Raw genomic sequence first — 13,642 nt, 5'->3', positions numbered from 1 at the left:
ATAGTCTTTGGAGGTACTGTTTTCCATGTAATTTACCTGATGACATAATTTGTGGTAAGAAATTCTTTGAAAATCTGAGAAAAAGAATATTTGTGGATTTTAGAGCAAAAAACAAAAGTCAAATCATTTTTTTCGAATGATTTAGGCAGGACGTTTTGTTTCTTGTTTGGTTCTCCAGAATCATTACTGGCAATCTGCATTCAAGAATTTTCAATATCCTTCCAAAAAGCTTCTCGAAACATGACAGAAAATACACAAATGTCCTTATAACCCAGCCGTTTAAGGGACTATCAGTATGACCTTTCATAGGATTGTAGTCTTTGATGGCTTGCTTCCAATGGCAGATCCTAACAGATCCTGGAAAGCTGAGATAAAAGGCCTTATTTTCTAAGAGTAAAGAGCTAATATCTCGCGAGTCCTTCAAAGGATCAGGACGAAAGTTAAATAATATGACTCCCCGCATCGAGAACTGTGATCCGCCTGAAAGACATCCCGATAGTGCTGCGGGAAGCTGAGATTTTACAAAAAAACAAAATTTTCTTTGCCCACTAGTAACCTGCCCAAAAAAGTATGCTATATATTTTCAAAATTTGTTGCCCAAAAAAGTATGCAATATATATTGAAAATTTTAAAGTCAATCCACTTTCTATGCATTTCTGTTCGCCTGGTATTTCACATTTTCTCCAGTATGAATTTCGCAGTTTAAAATGAAAAAATTTAACTGCCCAAAAATGTATGCTAAAATTTTTGATAATTGTTTAAGAAATCTACTTTCTATGCATTTCTGTTCGCCTGGTATTTCCATGGATATTTTGAAGTGAATTTTTGGTTTTTTCCTCAAAATTTCAGCTTCCCGGAGGACTATCGAGATGTCCATTATACCAGGCGAACAGAAATGCTTAGAAGGTGGATTTCTTAAATAATTATCAAAATTTTCAATATAATTTTTAATTTTAAACTGCGAATTTCGTACTGGAGAAAATGTGAAATACCAGGCGAACAGAAATGCATAGAAAGTGGATTGACTTTAAAATTTTAAAAAATATATTGCATACTTTTTTGGGCAACAATTTTTGGAAATATATTGCATATTTTTAAGCTTTGAATTTAAGTTATTAAAAACCTGTAGCATAGTTTTTATGCTGTTTCAGTTTTTTAGTTTAATTAGGAACAAAATCAAGAAAACAAGGATACAAATTGGAGAAAAAACATATTTATTGGCATTTTGAGTCAAAATTACAGTTTATTTTTATATAATTGCAAATTTTTGCTTATGCGTAATTCTCTAATCTAGCAATTGGAAAAAGCTTGCACATATATATAAGTTAGTATTTCATCAACTGACAATATCCACGTAAGGCAAGCGATAGGTATTTCCAGCCATAGCATTTGAAAAAAATGTATGGATTTCTATTAGAATCGTCTACTGAAATATAAATATACTAACTGAAACCAAAACAAAAAAAATGCGAAAAAAACAAATCAAAAATTAATTGCAAAAATAACATTTCTTTCAATATTACTGGACCACTTCGACGGCTTTCAACCTTTTTAGCCGCCAAGCAACCCACAAAAAATACAATCAAATGGCCAACGAGGACTTTGTGCTAGCATCGTTGCTGTCGATACTTGTTGCTGCAATGTGTTCCACCTTATCCTTGCTATCTTCTATCTGAGCCGGAATCTCCTCGGTGACATCCTCAATTAGACGATAGGTAATCGGTGCGGGCTGTTTGGGCGGCAGCCAATCAGGTATGATCTTATCGTGAAGCCTCCACTTTCCATATTCGTTGGATATATGTTTCTCAAACACGACATATTCGAGTACATCTTTGGTAAGAATTTCGCTGCCATGCATGAGTCTTCCAAAACGATCATAAATGGCTAACATTTGCTGTGTGTGAAAACGCACAGTGACCTGTGCGAACTGATTCTCCTTGGTGATGACCTCGGTGACGCGGGCATGCACTACACGGGGCGGCTCTAAAGACTGCAGGAATCGCCAATGAATGGTCTTGTCCTTGACATTGTGCATCATCTCGGGATAACAGCGCTCAGTGACAAATTCGCGAATCTTGTATTTCTCTCTGTTCGCCATGTGCGTGTGTGCGGCTATATAAATCTCTTGGGCGTGATCACCGAACTCGTCTGTACTAAAACTTTCCTCATAGGAACGTATTTTGCGTACAGCTATTAAGCTCTTTGATTTCTTTTCTAGGAACTCTAGCTTCTGTTTGGCACCACTGGACGAAATGAGCGACTTCTTTCCATCACCTTCAGGAGGCACATAAGCTTCAAATATGCCTCCTGTGCAACTAATATGAAACGGACGTTCCATCCATGGTCGAGGGGGAAGCACACCCCGTTCCTTCATTCGACTTCGCATCTCTTCCTTGCTAATATCCTCTGCCTTTTCCCGGAAATTGGGGAGGTCAATCTTCACGAATTTCTGCTTGCGCAAGCGTTTGAACTCCGGCTTCCAGTGTTTCGTCTGCCGATGGCGAACCTGCTGCAGCTGTAACGCAGGAGCCATTGCCGGGGCCGGCAGCAACTGAAAATCGGCAATTAAGAGGATTTAAGCCCACTCAAGATTATCAAATCATATGGTTTTTACCTGCACAAGTTTTAGACAATTCTTCACCGACATGAGTTTTTCCATTTTTGTGGTGCTGAGGTTTATGTAAAAACGGCGTTACCAGACCGTGTGATCTGGCAACAATAACTAAGAAACACCTGATTTTAATATCGATATTTTTTGTGATATCGATAATAACCTGAATTGAATGTTAGATTCAAAAATTTAAGAATTATCGTAACCGACAACTAGTTAACAAAGTTTAAAGGCTAACGGTAGGTTTGGAACAATGACTTACAGCTAGGAAAACTATTCTAAACCCTGTGCACGTCTAATGGCCAGGGACTCGTCAGAGGAATTCATGTTGGAAAATCCGCATGGTTGCATAGTCATGCTTGCCGTTCCTGAACTTATTGTACGCAGCGTGCTGGCATAACCAGGAAGTTCAGCCAGCGGTGCATTTATTAGAATTAACTAAAATAAATGCAAGAAGTAAAAGATATAAATAAGTTCAACAAGTCTCTACTTTCATTTGCTCACCTTGTTTCTGTCACCTTTGGGTAAGACGTCGTTGATAATAGCTCGTCGCCTTGCCAGATCCGCCATAATGCTGGAAATGCGCTCACTGGGAGCCACAATTTGCAATGCCATTATTGGCTCCAAAAGCCGGGTTCCATTGTCGCTAAGTAACTAATATAATATTGTAATATTAAACTTATTAGAATATTATCATATCAATATTTTTACTTTCCCCCACGGAAATAATCACATCCTTATTACCTTTTGTACACACTGCGCTGCGGTGGCCATAATAAAGGCGTCCGCTGTTCCCCGTCCTATGATTGCATTGTGTAAACGTATTTGTGTATCTACCACTTGGCCACCCACACGGGGGCCACGTTCCAAGGCACTGATGGATCCTTTCCGCAACACCTGCACAATACGAGGACGCAGCTTATTCAGATTTTGTAAATTCTCCGGCGATTTATCTAAACTTTGAAGATAAAGAAATTCTTGATATCGATCTTTTTTTACTTTGATTAATCTAATAATGGCTATTTACCTAAAGATCTCACTTTGATTTTTCACTAACTCCAAAGTTATGCTGACATTCTGCTTAGTTCCAGCAATTTCCTTTTCCACACTCAAGGTGGTTAACGATGGCGCTTCGATGGTTTCTTTGTAGGCAATTTGTAAAGGTCCTAAATCAACGTCAATTTTATACTCGCTCAAGATACGTGATTTAATGATGTCCATATGCAGCTCTCCCATGCCGCCAAGCACAGTCTGACCAGTGATTGAATCATAGCTGACACGGAGGCTGGGATCCTCACGCTGTAGCTGCCTTAGTGCCTGTTCCATTGCTGTTTGTGATGAAACACTTGGTGGTTCAATAGAACAAAAGTAAACGGCATCGGGTATTTGAGGAGCAAGATCGAATAGCCCATCCAGATGGTGTTCCTCGTCGTACTCTTCATCTGACAAGGTATCTGAATATCTCTGCTGTTTAAAACGCTTTTCAGCATTTCTTAACGACGATTGGCTACTTGTTAATAAGTCGCCAGTCACTGTAGACTTTGGGGAGGTTAGTATATTAATTTGAAAAAATATCTCCTTTTAAGATTCCGTCCCTTACCTTCAGACCGGCACATAGGGCCACATCACCGGACTGAACAACGCTGACCTCACGATATTCATCAGCCAAGGGCTCATACAACTTGGATACGACCTCGGCTTGGCCACTAGAACATGTAAGACGCATTCCTCGCTTTAATTCACCACGCATCACCCGCACCAGGGTCAAGGGGCCACGCTGTTTGTCGTGGACAATCTTAAAAACCTTTCCAGCTAGTTCGTTTCTGTAATGGGATATCTTCAATTGTGATTTAACTGTTACTACTCTTCCTGTCTTACCCAAAGCACTTGTATATTTCGTTGCGTTCTTCAGGAGCCGGTAAATAGTCATTTACTGCATCCATTAGGCATTGAATCCCAATGTTTTTATATGCCGATCCCAGCAGAACTGGGACAGCCTTTTGCTGGCAAATGACGCGGCGCAATGCCTGATTTATAAGCTCGTTGCTAACTTTGTCAAAGCTCTCCGTGCTGATTACCACATCGGCTAACTCATCATCCAAACCAGACAGCTGATCAATCAGTTCATTGCGCATGTCCTGCAGCTGACGTAAAGCATCAGAAGGCTCCAGAATAAGTTTACTATAGCTGCGACCCAGATCCTTCTGCTGCCAATTCACTTGCTCCAAAGTGATTACATCGTATATACCTAAAAACAAATTATTTGCAAGATTTTTAAACCAATGCAGTATTAAATGAACTCGAAGGGATAACTTACCTAATTGCCCCTCTTTTGATTTGGCCGGATACTGTATGCAAACTGGAAAGGTTTCCAGCTTTGACTTCAAATCCTCCACACACTTGTTGAAATCGGCATCTGGTCGATCCATCTTATTAACAAAAACAAGACGAGGCAATCGATGTTTGTCAGCCTGGGACCACACAGTCATTGTTTGGGCTTCAACACCAGCAGTGGCGTCCAATACCACAATCACCCCGTCCACGGCATGCAGAGATTGTTCGACCTCCATGGTGAAATCTATATGACCTGGTGTGTCCAACAAATTGATGCTGAAGCAAAAAAATAATATAACGAATGGGCTTTAGTTATCTTAAATTATTTACTCACCGTTTACCATTCCAGGGAAATGTTACAGCAGAACTGCAAATGGTAATTCCTCGTTCCCGCTCCTGGGTTAGGTAATCAGTCACCGTGTTGCCGCGATGGACTTCACCTAGAGACCGCGTTTTGCCAGCATAAAAAAGCATTCGCTCTGTGGTTGTGGTCTTCCCTGAAAAGATACAAATAAATCATGTATATATTTATTATGTCTATAATGGAGGACTGCATTTCCACCAACTCACCCGCATCGATGTGGGCCAAAATACCAATGTTTCTAATGTCGCTGCTATAATCACGCGTAAAGATGTGTGAGGAGCATTGCTTAAGCAACCCTTGGCGCATTCCGAATCCATTAAAATAAACATAGCGCAGCATTTTAAGTGATAATAATTATTGCAGATTCCGTGTGCATGTCTGATACCTGTTGCTTTTTTTGGAGAAGTCTGGCAACCTTAAAAAAAATCGATAACTCCTTCGCTTGGCGGCAACAGCTGGCAAATAAAAACGCTGTGTTCTTTTAAAATGTCCACTAGACCACGACGCCAAGCTGCCCAAAAATCAAAGGCTATCATAGTGCTTTCGGATTCCGATGATACGGACCCGGGCAGGAATGGCAGCGACAGTGATGATTTCAGGCCGAGGGAACCGAGGCGTCGGTTTGTAGATCGCGCAGCGGCAGCAACTGCCGGCACGTAAGTCCAAATGTCTTCATCTAGGGATTGAGTGGAGATTTATTTGGTATTCGCCCACAGTGATAATCGAAAGCGCCGAACCAATGTAAAGGAGAAATCTGCAGATGGTCCTGCGGTCAAGAAGAAACGTAGCAAGAATATTGAAAATGAAAACGATTGCCCCAATCCGAGCTGTTTTGAGGTAGAAGCGGAAGCTATGGTGGCTCCTCCTCCCGTGGCAGTGGCTGCCACTGCGACCAGCACGGGCCGCAGCTCTTTCTGGGAACGCAGAAAGGTGTGGAATATACACGAACTCCTTGCCGAAACGGAGAACATTCAACCAGCAGCAGCTCAAAATATTGTTCAATTGTTTGAGAATGATAACACCATTCCATTTATTTGCCGGTTAGTTTTTCCAAATCATATAAAAACAATTAGACAATCTGAAATGTCTTGTAACTTTAGCTATCGACGAGATCTGGTCGACCATGTGACACCAGATCGGCTACGTGACATACGGAACACGTACACCGAGATTGTGGACTTACGCAGAAGGGCAGAGAATATTGTCAATCAACTGGAGAGAGAGAACGTCCTCAGTACAGAAATACGCGAGGAGCTCATGTGTGCCAAGTCCAGCGAGGAATTAGATTTTCTCTATGCGCCCTATAAGCCGGCAAACAAAGGAACTCTAGCCGAAAGGGCCAAGGCCTTGGGTCTACAAGATTATGCCGATCGTTTGCTTTACGGCACAGCTCCCAAAGTTGAGTTGGCTTCAATTGTCGATGCAAACAATGAAGCCTTGGCCTCCGAGGCATTGGTTCAAAATGGCATTTGCGAGATCATCAAGCATAACATAAGCAAGAATTCAAATGTATTAGAAGAACTTCGCCGTTTGTACGTTCTCAGACATTATATAAAAGCTTACTTTGCAACTCACATTATGTTTAAATTTGTTTACTATTCAGGCAAAATGTACATCGCATACTTCTAAAGTGCAGCAAGACAAAGGAGACTGTATCCACCTCGAAGGCAAGCAGTAGTAAATCGGTTTCTGGTCATGGCATCGCGGACAAAAGGCTAGACAGTTCCAAATTTGAAAACTATTTCAATTTTCAAGGCGATATTAAGACAATCAAGCCGCATCAAATGCTTGCCATTAATCGTGGAGAGAAAAACAAATTTCTTACTGTTAAAGTTGACACTTCAGAACATTTAAAGAGGGATCTCACCCGCTTTATATCAGAACAATACATGTCGGAAGGTCTACAGTATCCCCTGCGTAGGGAGTGCTTTACTCGGGCCCTCGACGAGTGTTTCGCCAAGAAATGTACACACAGGAAAAAAGTTTTACGGATCAGAGCTAACTTTTTCTTTTGTTTTTAGTGCATCCCCTAATGTGCCGACAAATTCGAGCCGATCTCAAGGAGAAGGCACAGAAGGCAGCCATCGAAGTATTTGCTAAAAATCTAAAGCAGTTGCTTCTCATGTCTCCCCTCAAGGGTGAACGAATTCTGGGCATAGATCCTGGCTACGTAAATGGATGTAAATTGGCCGTAATAAGCGAGACAGCTGATGTGCTAGAAACGGGTGTAATTTATCCGCACGGCCGTAACTCTAATCAAAAGGGGGCCGAAAAAAAACTTTTGCAGTTTCTCAACAAGCACAAGTAATTTTCGTATCTCCTGCCCAACACTCGTTAATTAATCTATGCATTCTTTTTAGTTGCCATGTTATTGCTCTGGGCAATGGAACTGCCTGCCGAGATACAGAACAATGGTTATCTCAGCTATTTCATTCAGGAGCTTTGGACAGTGGCACTATCCGTTACAGCATCGTAAATGAGAATGGAGCCTCTGTGTATTCATGCAGCGATGTCGCCAGCAAGGAATTTCCCGAAATGGACACAAATGAACGGAGCGCAGGTCAGCAACAATATATTCAACAAATATTCAAACGAATTCAAACATTGTGTCTCCACACAGTTTCTATTGCACGTCGACTTAATGATCCGTTGAGCGAGTATGTAAAAATCGAGCCACGACATTTGGGAGTGGGCATGTATCAGCACGATGTCACTGAGAAGATTCTTACGCAATCGCTGAATGATGTTGTGTCCGAATGTGTTAGCTACGTCGGAGTCGATCTCAACACGGCCAGTCTTAGTGTGCTCAAGTAGGTCAAGAACCCTTATGGAAGCTTCCACCTTAAATGAATTTGGTATACATTATTTTAGACACATTGCGGGGCTGTCAGAGAAGAAAGCCGAAAAGATAATCGAATATCGCACTAAGAATGGTCCATTCCAGGCCCGTAAAGATTTGCTATCAGTACGGACCATAGGAGAGAAATCCTTTGTGCAATGCGCTGGATTTATTCGTGTCGAACCCCTTAGTGTCGGCGGACAACTGAAGAACCCGCTCGATTGCACCTGGGTGCATCCGGAAAGTTATCAAGTGGCGCAAACGTAAGTCATAATAGAATCGGTAATACATATATTTAAGGTTTTGTAGAGGAAGGACTGATGTCTTTTAATTTGGAGGAGCTGCTGGTTTCATCATATGCTTTCGGGCGGAATGCTATTGGTAAGCTGCAAAGAAAGTCTTTTATTGGCTTCTTTTTGATCGAATCGTCGACGATGCTCGGTTGGCACCAACATGGGACATAAGGCAGTAAAGGATTTTTGTTGTCACACCGTTTGCACGTGCACTTTTCACTACCAGCTTTCATTAGACTACTGAAGTCCTGATTCATCTTTAATAAGGCCAGATAATCCTCGATTGAGTGTTCATTCGTCGGCTGCATCAGTTGTGCCCAGATTTTCAACTTTCTTGCGACTCCAAAGAAGTAATTACTAAGATTCTCGATAGTCTCTAAGACTGTATGAAGTTCCATCAGAAAGGGACTACGCAGAGAACGATCTATCTTTCCCAACCGCGTTTGCAATTCCGGCATGCTGTTGTCTATGTCTAAAATGGAGGACCCTAATTCATTGCTGCAAGAGAAGAGCTTCCAATCAAACGCAAAGCCAAAAGCAATCTGGATTACTTTCAGCACTTACTTGCTTTGATTGATTGCATCGAATGCTTTTTGAAACTCACAGAGAGCACGTTCCTCTGCCATTTTGCTAAGGTATTCGGGATAGATTTTTGTGCAGCATGCGGAGTTTGTTAGGAGCTGATATCTTACTGCCTGATAACGCATCTGTTCAGCCTTCTCAATTTGAAAAGCTTTGGCCTTAGTTAGTTGAAGTTCCAAGTTGTAATACTTCTGCTGAATAACTAAAATCTGTTCCTGCACACACTGCTCCAGTTGAAAATCGAAGCGCGTATAGAGCGTTTCACACTTCGTAAAGTTGGGTGTCAAGAGTTCAGGGGGCACTCTGGCACCCCGACATGGTGCAGGCAAAGGTCGTCGTTTGTAGCGCTCCGGCGGGTACTCCCAGCAAGGTCCGAAGCGCACTTTAGTTGACGTGGCCAGTGGGTATTTCCAACATGGCTGATATGGTTCATTGAGTCCATATCGCGCAAGTTCCCCACAGGCGGTGTATTTGATTTTCTTTGCTTTTATCGCCGGTGGATATTGCCAGCGTTCCTCGTACAATTTTTTTAGATCTTTGAGATTTTTTTTTGGGCGCCATGTGTTGGAATAGTTTGTTTTACAAATAAATAAACCTTTAATCGAATTTTGTTTGGTTTTGTTTCAGTATCATTGGAGAGTGTGACTTGAAGCTGTCGGATATTGGCAAGGCCAACTTTATATCTCGCATCAAGGAGTTCTCATTATCACAAAAAAATCTGGAGCGTATGTCCGAGCAACAAAAGCTGCCTATGGAACGGGTAAGAGCATAGTTGTTCAACAAGACGACTTATTTATACATACCTTACCTGTTACCAGCTTAAATTTGTATTGGTTGCCCTTCAACGAGAATTGCTTCAAGATTATCGTGCCGATTTGGACAAGCGACCGCTCTTTAAGCAGGGAATGACCCGTCTGGATGAACTAAGCATTGGTGATGTGCTCACAGGTGAGTTAGGGAATTGATTCTTTTGAATATTGATTGATTCGTATTTGTATCAACTGTTGTAGGGGCGGTGACAAATGTGACCCATTTTGGAGCCTTTGTCGATGTGGGCGTTGATCGCGATGGTCTAATCCATAGAAGTCACATGAGCGATGGGGAACTGAGCATTGGTGATCGTGTAATCGCCTCTGTGGTTAAAGTTGATTTGCAACGGCGACACTTGGGATTACGTCAAGAGAGTATGTTGCAAGAGACGGACACATCCTTCACCTTTAAAAAGGAATAAATGGCATATCAAGAGTGCAAATAATCTTGATTAAAACTTATTGTTTTTTTTTCTTGGAAGTATTTAATGAGTCACATTTTTTTGCTATGGGCATATGTATGCATACATACATATACTCCACATATATATATATATATATATATAGATATATAACCAGGATATATATTCACATAGGTATACAGCGTAACGGTTCTCGTAGACAATAGAAATAGTCAAAACTTATCATTTTGTAATAAATAGTTTTGTTTTCTTTTGTAAAAGTGAGAACGCTTTCATTTTGAATGTTCTTCAGTTAAAATATTTACTTTCATTTTGTTTTTGCAGTGTTCTGAACTAAATAAATAGTTAATGTATTAAATGTATATTTAGGCGCTTAGTTTAAAAGCAAGTCTCGATCGCATCAGATGTGTGTTTTTTTTCTTTTTGTATTTGAAATTTATTGCCGTTTTCAGTAGAATTGTGTAAAAAAGGATATTTTTCAAACAATGTTATACAGTTTTACATTTACATAATTACACAATATAAATATAATAATATATTCAAAAATATATAATATATATGCATACATATTTGTATTTAAATTTATTGTTTCACACCCTCTTCTCTCCTCTATCTCTCTCTCTCTCTCTCTGTCTCTTTGCTTTTCTCATTTTCGATTCCCATATTCTTTAAATCTTAAATTGCATAATAATTATAATCAATTTTATATTCTAGCTACCATGGGCATTTCACGAAATCAACCAATCATTGTTTAAATAAATATTAAATCGTACATAATATTGGAGTAATTTATGCCTTAAACACATGTTGTATATCAATTTATCGCAAAAAGGCCAAATAAAGAAAACATGCATACTTCACAATGTTGATATACAACGATATATCCTTCTCTTCTTGCTGATCAGTATATATATGTATGTATATGTAAAGTTTTAGTTAATGCATGTGTGGAGAATTGTTCTTGTTCTTTTATGTTTTCGTTTTTTTTTTTATCATTTATAATGATAGCATAGGTAATGATGTAAGTATTGTAGTTAATTAATAAATATGTATATGTAAGTATGTTTATAAGCCGGATATTTTCGTAGATGTAGATGCAGCAGATCGCTTGTATACGTACGACAAGTTGTTCACCAGAATATCTTTGGCAAAAGGAAAAAAATGAAACGATATTGGCCAACGAACGATATTCGAGTCGATATCATTCGTTTTTTTTTTTTGCTGCTTCACATCTAATGGCATTTCCGAGTCTGCCTATATCTGTTGAACAACCAATCGATCGAACGATCAACCGACCCGACCGCTTTAACAAATTCGATTGCAAGTAATGTCTCTTGCCTATTTGTAGTCTAATTTTCTCAGAAACTTATGATTTTTGTTAAATATATAATGATAAAATGTACATAAATTCTGAATTCTATTAGCAGACGGCACAGCCGCAACTCTGAAGTATTGTGGAAGGAGAATGTTGGGGTGTGTGTTGTGCGATTGTGTGAGTGTGTGTGTGTGTGCTAAGAATTCTGGCCTCTAAGAGTGTGATGTCGTGGAGGCAACTTGAGATTGTTTCTGGAGTATTTTGTCATGGACACTGCCTGAAGAGCAACAATAACGAAAATAAGGAATGAATAATAATTGTTTTATTAAACTATTGTTCAGTTTGGCATGGATATCACTTACCAAATTGCCGAGAAGTGTGCGATGTCGTGTGTATGGATAATTGTGGTGGAAGTGGTGTGTTATAATGGATATCAAATGGTCAAAATCAATAGCGAAACGAAAAAGCGCAGTTACTTATTTCTTTTTCTTCTCTTTTCTGCAAATGTAAATTTTAAAAATAAATTACTCTCGAGAACTTATTGTTAATAATGGTGTCAAAACTATTATGCACTCAAGATTTCTATATATGTATATACATATATACTTATACATATATGTAGATGCGTTACTTTGTGGTTGGACAAAGAGACATTGACTTTGATTCTGTTTACATTAGGCTTGCTCACATTTAAGGCAGTGGGCGGGGTGGTCGGGGCACATTTACAAAGAAAAAACTTCACACCCCTTTTCCACCACCCAATTGGTGGATCGATCTAGTCTCCAGAGTGCGCTATGGTTGCTCTTGTTGTTGTTGCTGTTCTTGTAGCTGTTGCTGTGTGTATGTGTGGCTAAATACATGTGGGTGTATGTGAATATTGGTTTAATGGCTTTTGGAATTAAAAAAGATGACGCCACAGTGAGCGACAGCAGCAGACACCATCGAACCATCTGCAAAAATTGAAAAATTCTTTTTGTTTCTTTTTCTTGTTTGGTCTTGGGATTGCAACGAGTTAAGTAATAGAACGTAAATGATATAACGAGGCATAACGAAGAACGGCAAAGGCAACCATTTTAATGTCGCAGCATGTAAGATATATGAATGTATATTTTAGCATATGTATGTATATCGAGCATATATACAGAAAAACAAAGTGAATATGATTTGCGTGTGTTTGTGTGTGTCTATGAGTAAGTCTATAAACTAGGGCACAATTGTATTATCATCAGCATCAGTAAAAGGTTTAAACAGCAACACTAATGCATTTCATGTTGTACATTTATGTAAAGATCTAAATCTCTAGAGCTCTTATACCATATAATACACAAGTTGAGTTGAATTTGAATTTAATTGTTTTGTGTTTTGTTTGTCGTCTAATACATTAAAAAAATTGTTTGTTCTTTATTCTAACCGCAAAAATGGGTATGTGCGTTTCTTTGTTATTCGTTTTTCATGTAATTTAGAATGTAACTTTTGCTACTAATGAACCACATTTGTGTTTTACATATATGTATATAGTAGTAGTAATTATCGTTTATAGGTTGTATATTCCATTTTCTACAGGTGCTACAAAAACCATTTTCTATCGGTTAACTAGGCAATTCTTTGTTTGGTTAATATCGTATCCAAAAATCGTTAATTTTTTTTGTTTTTAATTTGTAAATAGGTTAAACTTTTGAGTTTTCACAGCGATTTGTGTGGCTTTTTGATTGATGTAATTGATAATTGGGAGTTGGCCTAAACGCAACAACACTTAAGTCTGAATTATTAAAGCTTGAATAGCAGGATCTATAATGATAGAAGTCAAAATCGGTATGATTTATGAGGATGATTGTTCATATGCATACTCACACAACAACAACACAAAAAGATCTTGGGAAAATGACAAAAAAGAGTATATATGAAGTATGTATGTACATACATAACAAAACTATGGTAAACTCATAACAGCACAATATCGCCAGCAACACAACATAACAATGCAACAAACACTGTCCCAGAACACTTTGTTCCAAAGGAAAACGCTTGAAACAGATGTCCTGGGCAAGCTGTTAAGGAACGCAATGTAAACAC

The 13,642-nt window shown here is 39.2% G+C and overlaps 5 protein-coding genes across 16 annotated transcripts in view; 1 reads left to right on the top strand and 4 right to left on the bottom strand.

Moving 5' to 3' along the window:
- Positions 1 to 1,197: 1,197 nt before the first annotated feature.
- On the bottom strand, positions 1,198 to 2,763 carry mRpL45 (mitochondrial ribosomal protein L45). The gene is made up of 2 exons (XM_068299557.1): positions 2,615 to 2,763; positions 1,198 to 2,551 (listed from the first exon to the last, which is right to left on the bottom strand). The coding sequence occupies exons 1-2, from the start codon at positions 2,657 to 2,659 to the stop codon at positions 1,583 to 1,585; spliced, it is 1,014 nt and encodes a 337-aa protein (XP_068155658.1). The 5' UTR covers positions 2,660 to 2,763; the 3' UTR covers positions 1,198 to 1,582.
- Positions 2,651 to 6,973, bottom strand: mRRF2 (mitochondrial ribosome recycling factor 2). Of its 4 annotated transcripts, XM_068299551.1 has the most exons (10): positions 5,516 to 6,968; positions 5,280 to 5,442; positions 4,929 to 5,221; positions 4,490 to 4,859; positions 4,212 to 4,434; positions 3,639 to 4,150; positions 3,356 to 3,569; positions 3,116 to 3,265; positions 2,874 to 3,049; positions 2,651 to 2,774 (listed from the first exon to the last, which is right to left on the bottom strand). In XM_068299551.1, exons 1-9 carry the CDS (start codon positions 5,646 to 5,648, stop codon positions 2,885 to 2,887), a joined length of 2,223 nt encoding a protein of 740 aa, XP_068155652.1. In that variant the 5' UTR covers positions 5,649 to 6,968; the 3' UTR covers positions 2,651 to 2,774; positions 2,874 to 2,884. The 4 variants fall into 4 exon arrangements, with proteins under 4 accessions (XP_068155652.1, XP_068155651.1, XP_068155653.1 ...); XM_068299550.1 differs by lacking the exon at positions 2,651 to 2,774 and having other exon boundaries at positions 2,787 to 3,049; XM_068299552.1 differs by lacking the exons at positions 2,651 to 2,774; positions 2,874 to 3,049; positions 3,116 to 3,265 and having other exon boundaries at positions 3,438 to 3,564; positions 5,516 to 6,973.
- On the top strand, positions 5,755 to 10,823 carry LOC137584247 (S1 RNA-binding domain-containing protein 1). Its single transcript, XM_068299549.1, has 11 exons — positions 5,755 to 5,965; positions 6,026 to 6,349; positions 6,410 to 6,841; positions 6,913 to 7,274; positions 7,331 to 7,613; positions 7,670 to 7,869; positions 7,930 to 8,119; positions 8,181 to 8,411; positions 9,651 to 9,783; positions 9,842 to 9,971; positions 10,034 to 10,823. The coding sequence occupies exons 1-11, from the start codon at positions 5,796 to 5,798 to the stop codon at positions 10,252 to 10,254; spliced, it is 2,676 nt and encodes an 891-aa protein (XP_068155650.1). The 5' UTR covers positions 5,755 to 5,795; the 3' UTR covers positions 10,255 to 10,823.
- LOC137585844 (uncharacterized) lies at positions 8,417 to 9,646 on the bottom strand (the record flags this gene model as incomplete). The annotated part of the gene is made up of 2 exons (XM_068301819.1): positions 8,417 to 8,939; positions 9,006 to 9,646. Coding segments are annotated over 2 exons (1,137 nt in total), but the record flags the coding sequence as incomplete, so codon positions are not given.
- Positions 9,571 to 13,642, bottom strand: part of Efa6 (Exchange factor for Arf 6) — a 20,014-nt gene continuing 15,942 nt past the window's right edge. For 3 of the 9 annotated variants that reach the window (XM_068299538.1, XM_068299545.1, XM_068299543.1), the window contains one exon: positions 12,899 to 13,617. In XM_068299538.1, coding sequence (XP_068155639.1) covers positions 13,500 to 13,617 — 118 coding nt within the window. In that variant the 3' untranslated portion in view covers positions 12,899 to 13,499. Of the gene's footprint in view, positions 9,773 to 9,826; positions 10,239 to 10,890; positions 11,847 to 11,931; positions 12,068 to 12,257; positions 12,520 to 12,898; positions 13,618 to 13,642 lie in introns of those variants that run through there. The other 6 variants (XM_068299541.1, XM_068299544.1, XM_068299540.1 and 3 more) reach the window with 4 other exon arrangements.

The sequence above is a fragment of the Drosophila tropicalis genome, unplaced genomic scaffold (genome assembly GCF_018151085.1).
Source record: "Drosophila tropicalis isolate 14030-0801.00 unplaced genomic scaffold, ASM1815108v1 contig_878, whole genome shotgun sequence".
Classification (NCBI taxonomy): domain Eukaryota; kingdom Metazoa; phylum Arthropoda; class Insecta; order Diptera; family Drosophilidae; genus Drosophila; species Drosophila tropicalis.
This window is presented reverse-complemented; position numbering and strand designations above follow the sequence as displayed.

What these genes read in the sequence shown, in the direction of transcription:
- mRpL45 (XM_068299557.1), bottom strand. Translation starts at nt 2,659, where the DNA reads ATGGAAAAACTCATGTCGGTGAAGAATTGTCTAAAACTTGTGCAG. An exon ending in ATTGTCTAAAACTTGTGCAG is followed by an intron (nt 2,552 to 2,614) that starts GTAAAAACCATA and finishes GCCGATTTTCAG; the next exon opens with TTGCTGCCGGCCCCGGCAAT.
- mRRF2 (XM_068299551.1), bottom strand. Translation starts at nt 5,648, where the DNA reads ATGCTGCGCTATGTTTATTTTAATGGATTCGGAATGCGCCAAGGGTTG. An exon ending in TTTCCCTGGAATGGTAAACG is followed by an intron (nt 5,222 to 5,279) that starts GTGAGTAAATAA and finishes TTTTTGCTTCAG; the next exon opens with CATCAATTTGTTGGACACAC. An exon ending in CCCTATGTGCCGGTCTGAAG is followed by an intron (nt 4,151 to 4,211) that starts GTAAGGGACGGA and finishes ACCTCCCCAAAG; the next exon opens with TCTACAGTGACTGGCGACTT.
- LOC137584247 (XM_068299549.1), top strand. Translation starts at nt 5,796, where the DNA reads ATGTCCACTAGACCACGACGCCAAGCTGCCCAAAAATCAAAGGCTATC. An exon ending in AGTTATCAAGTGGCGCAAAC is followed by an intron (nt 8,412 to 9,650) that starts GTAAGTCATAAT and finishes GTTTTGTTTCAG; the next exon opens with TATCATTGGAGAGTGTGACT. An exon ending in CATTGGTGATGTGCTCACAG is followed by an intron (nt 9,972 to 10,033) that starts GTGAGTTAGGGA and finishes CAACTGTTGTAG; the next exon opens with GGGCGGTGACAAATGTGACC.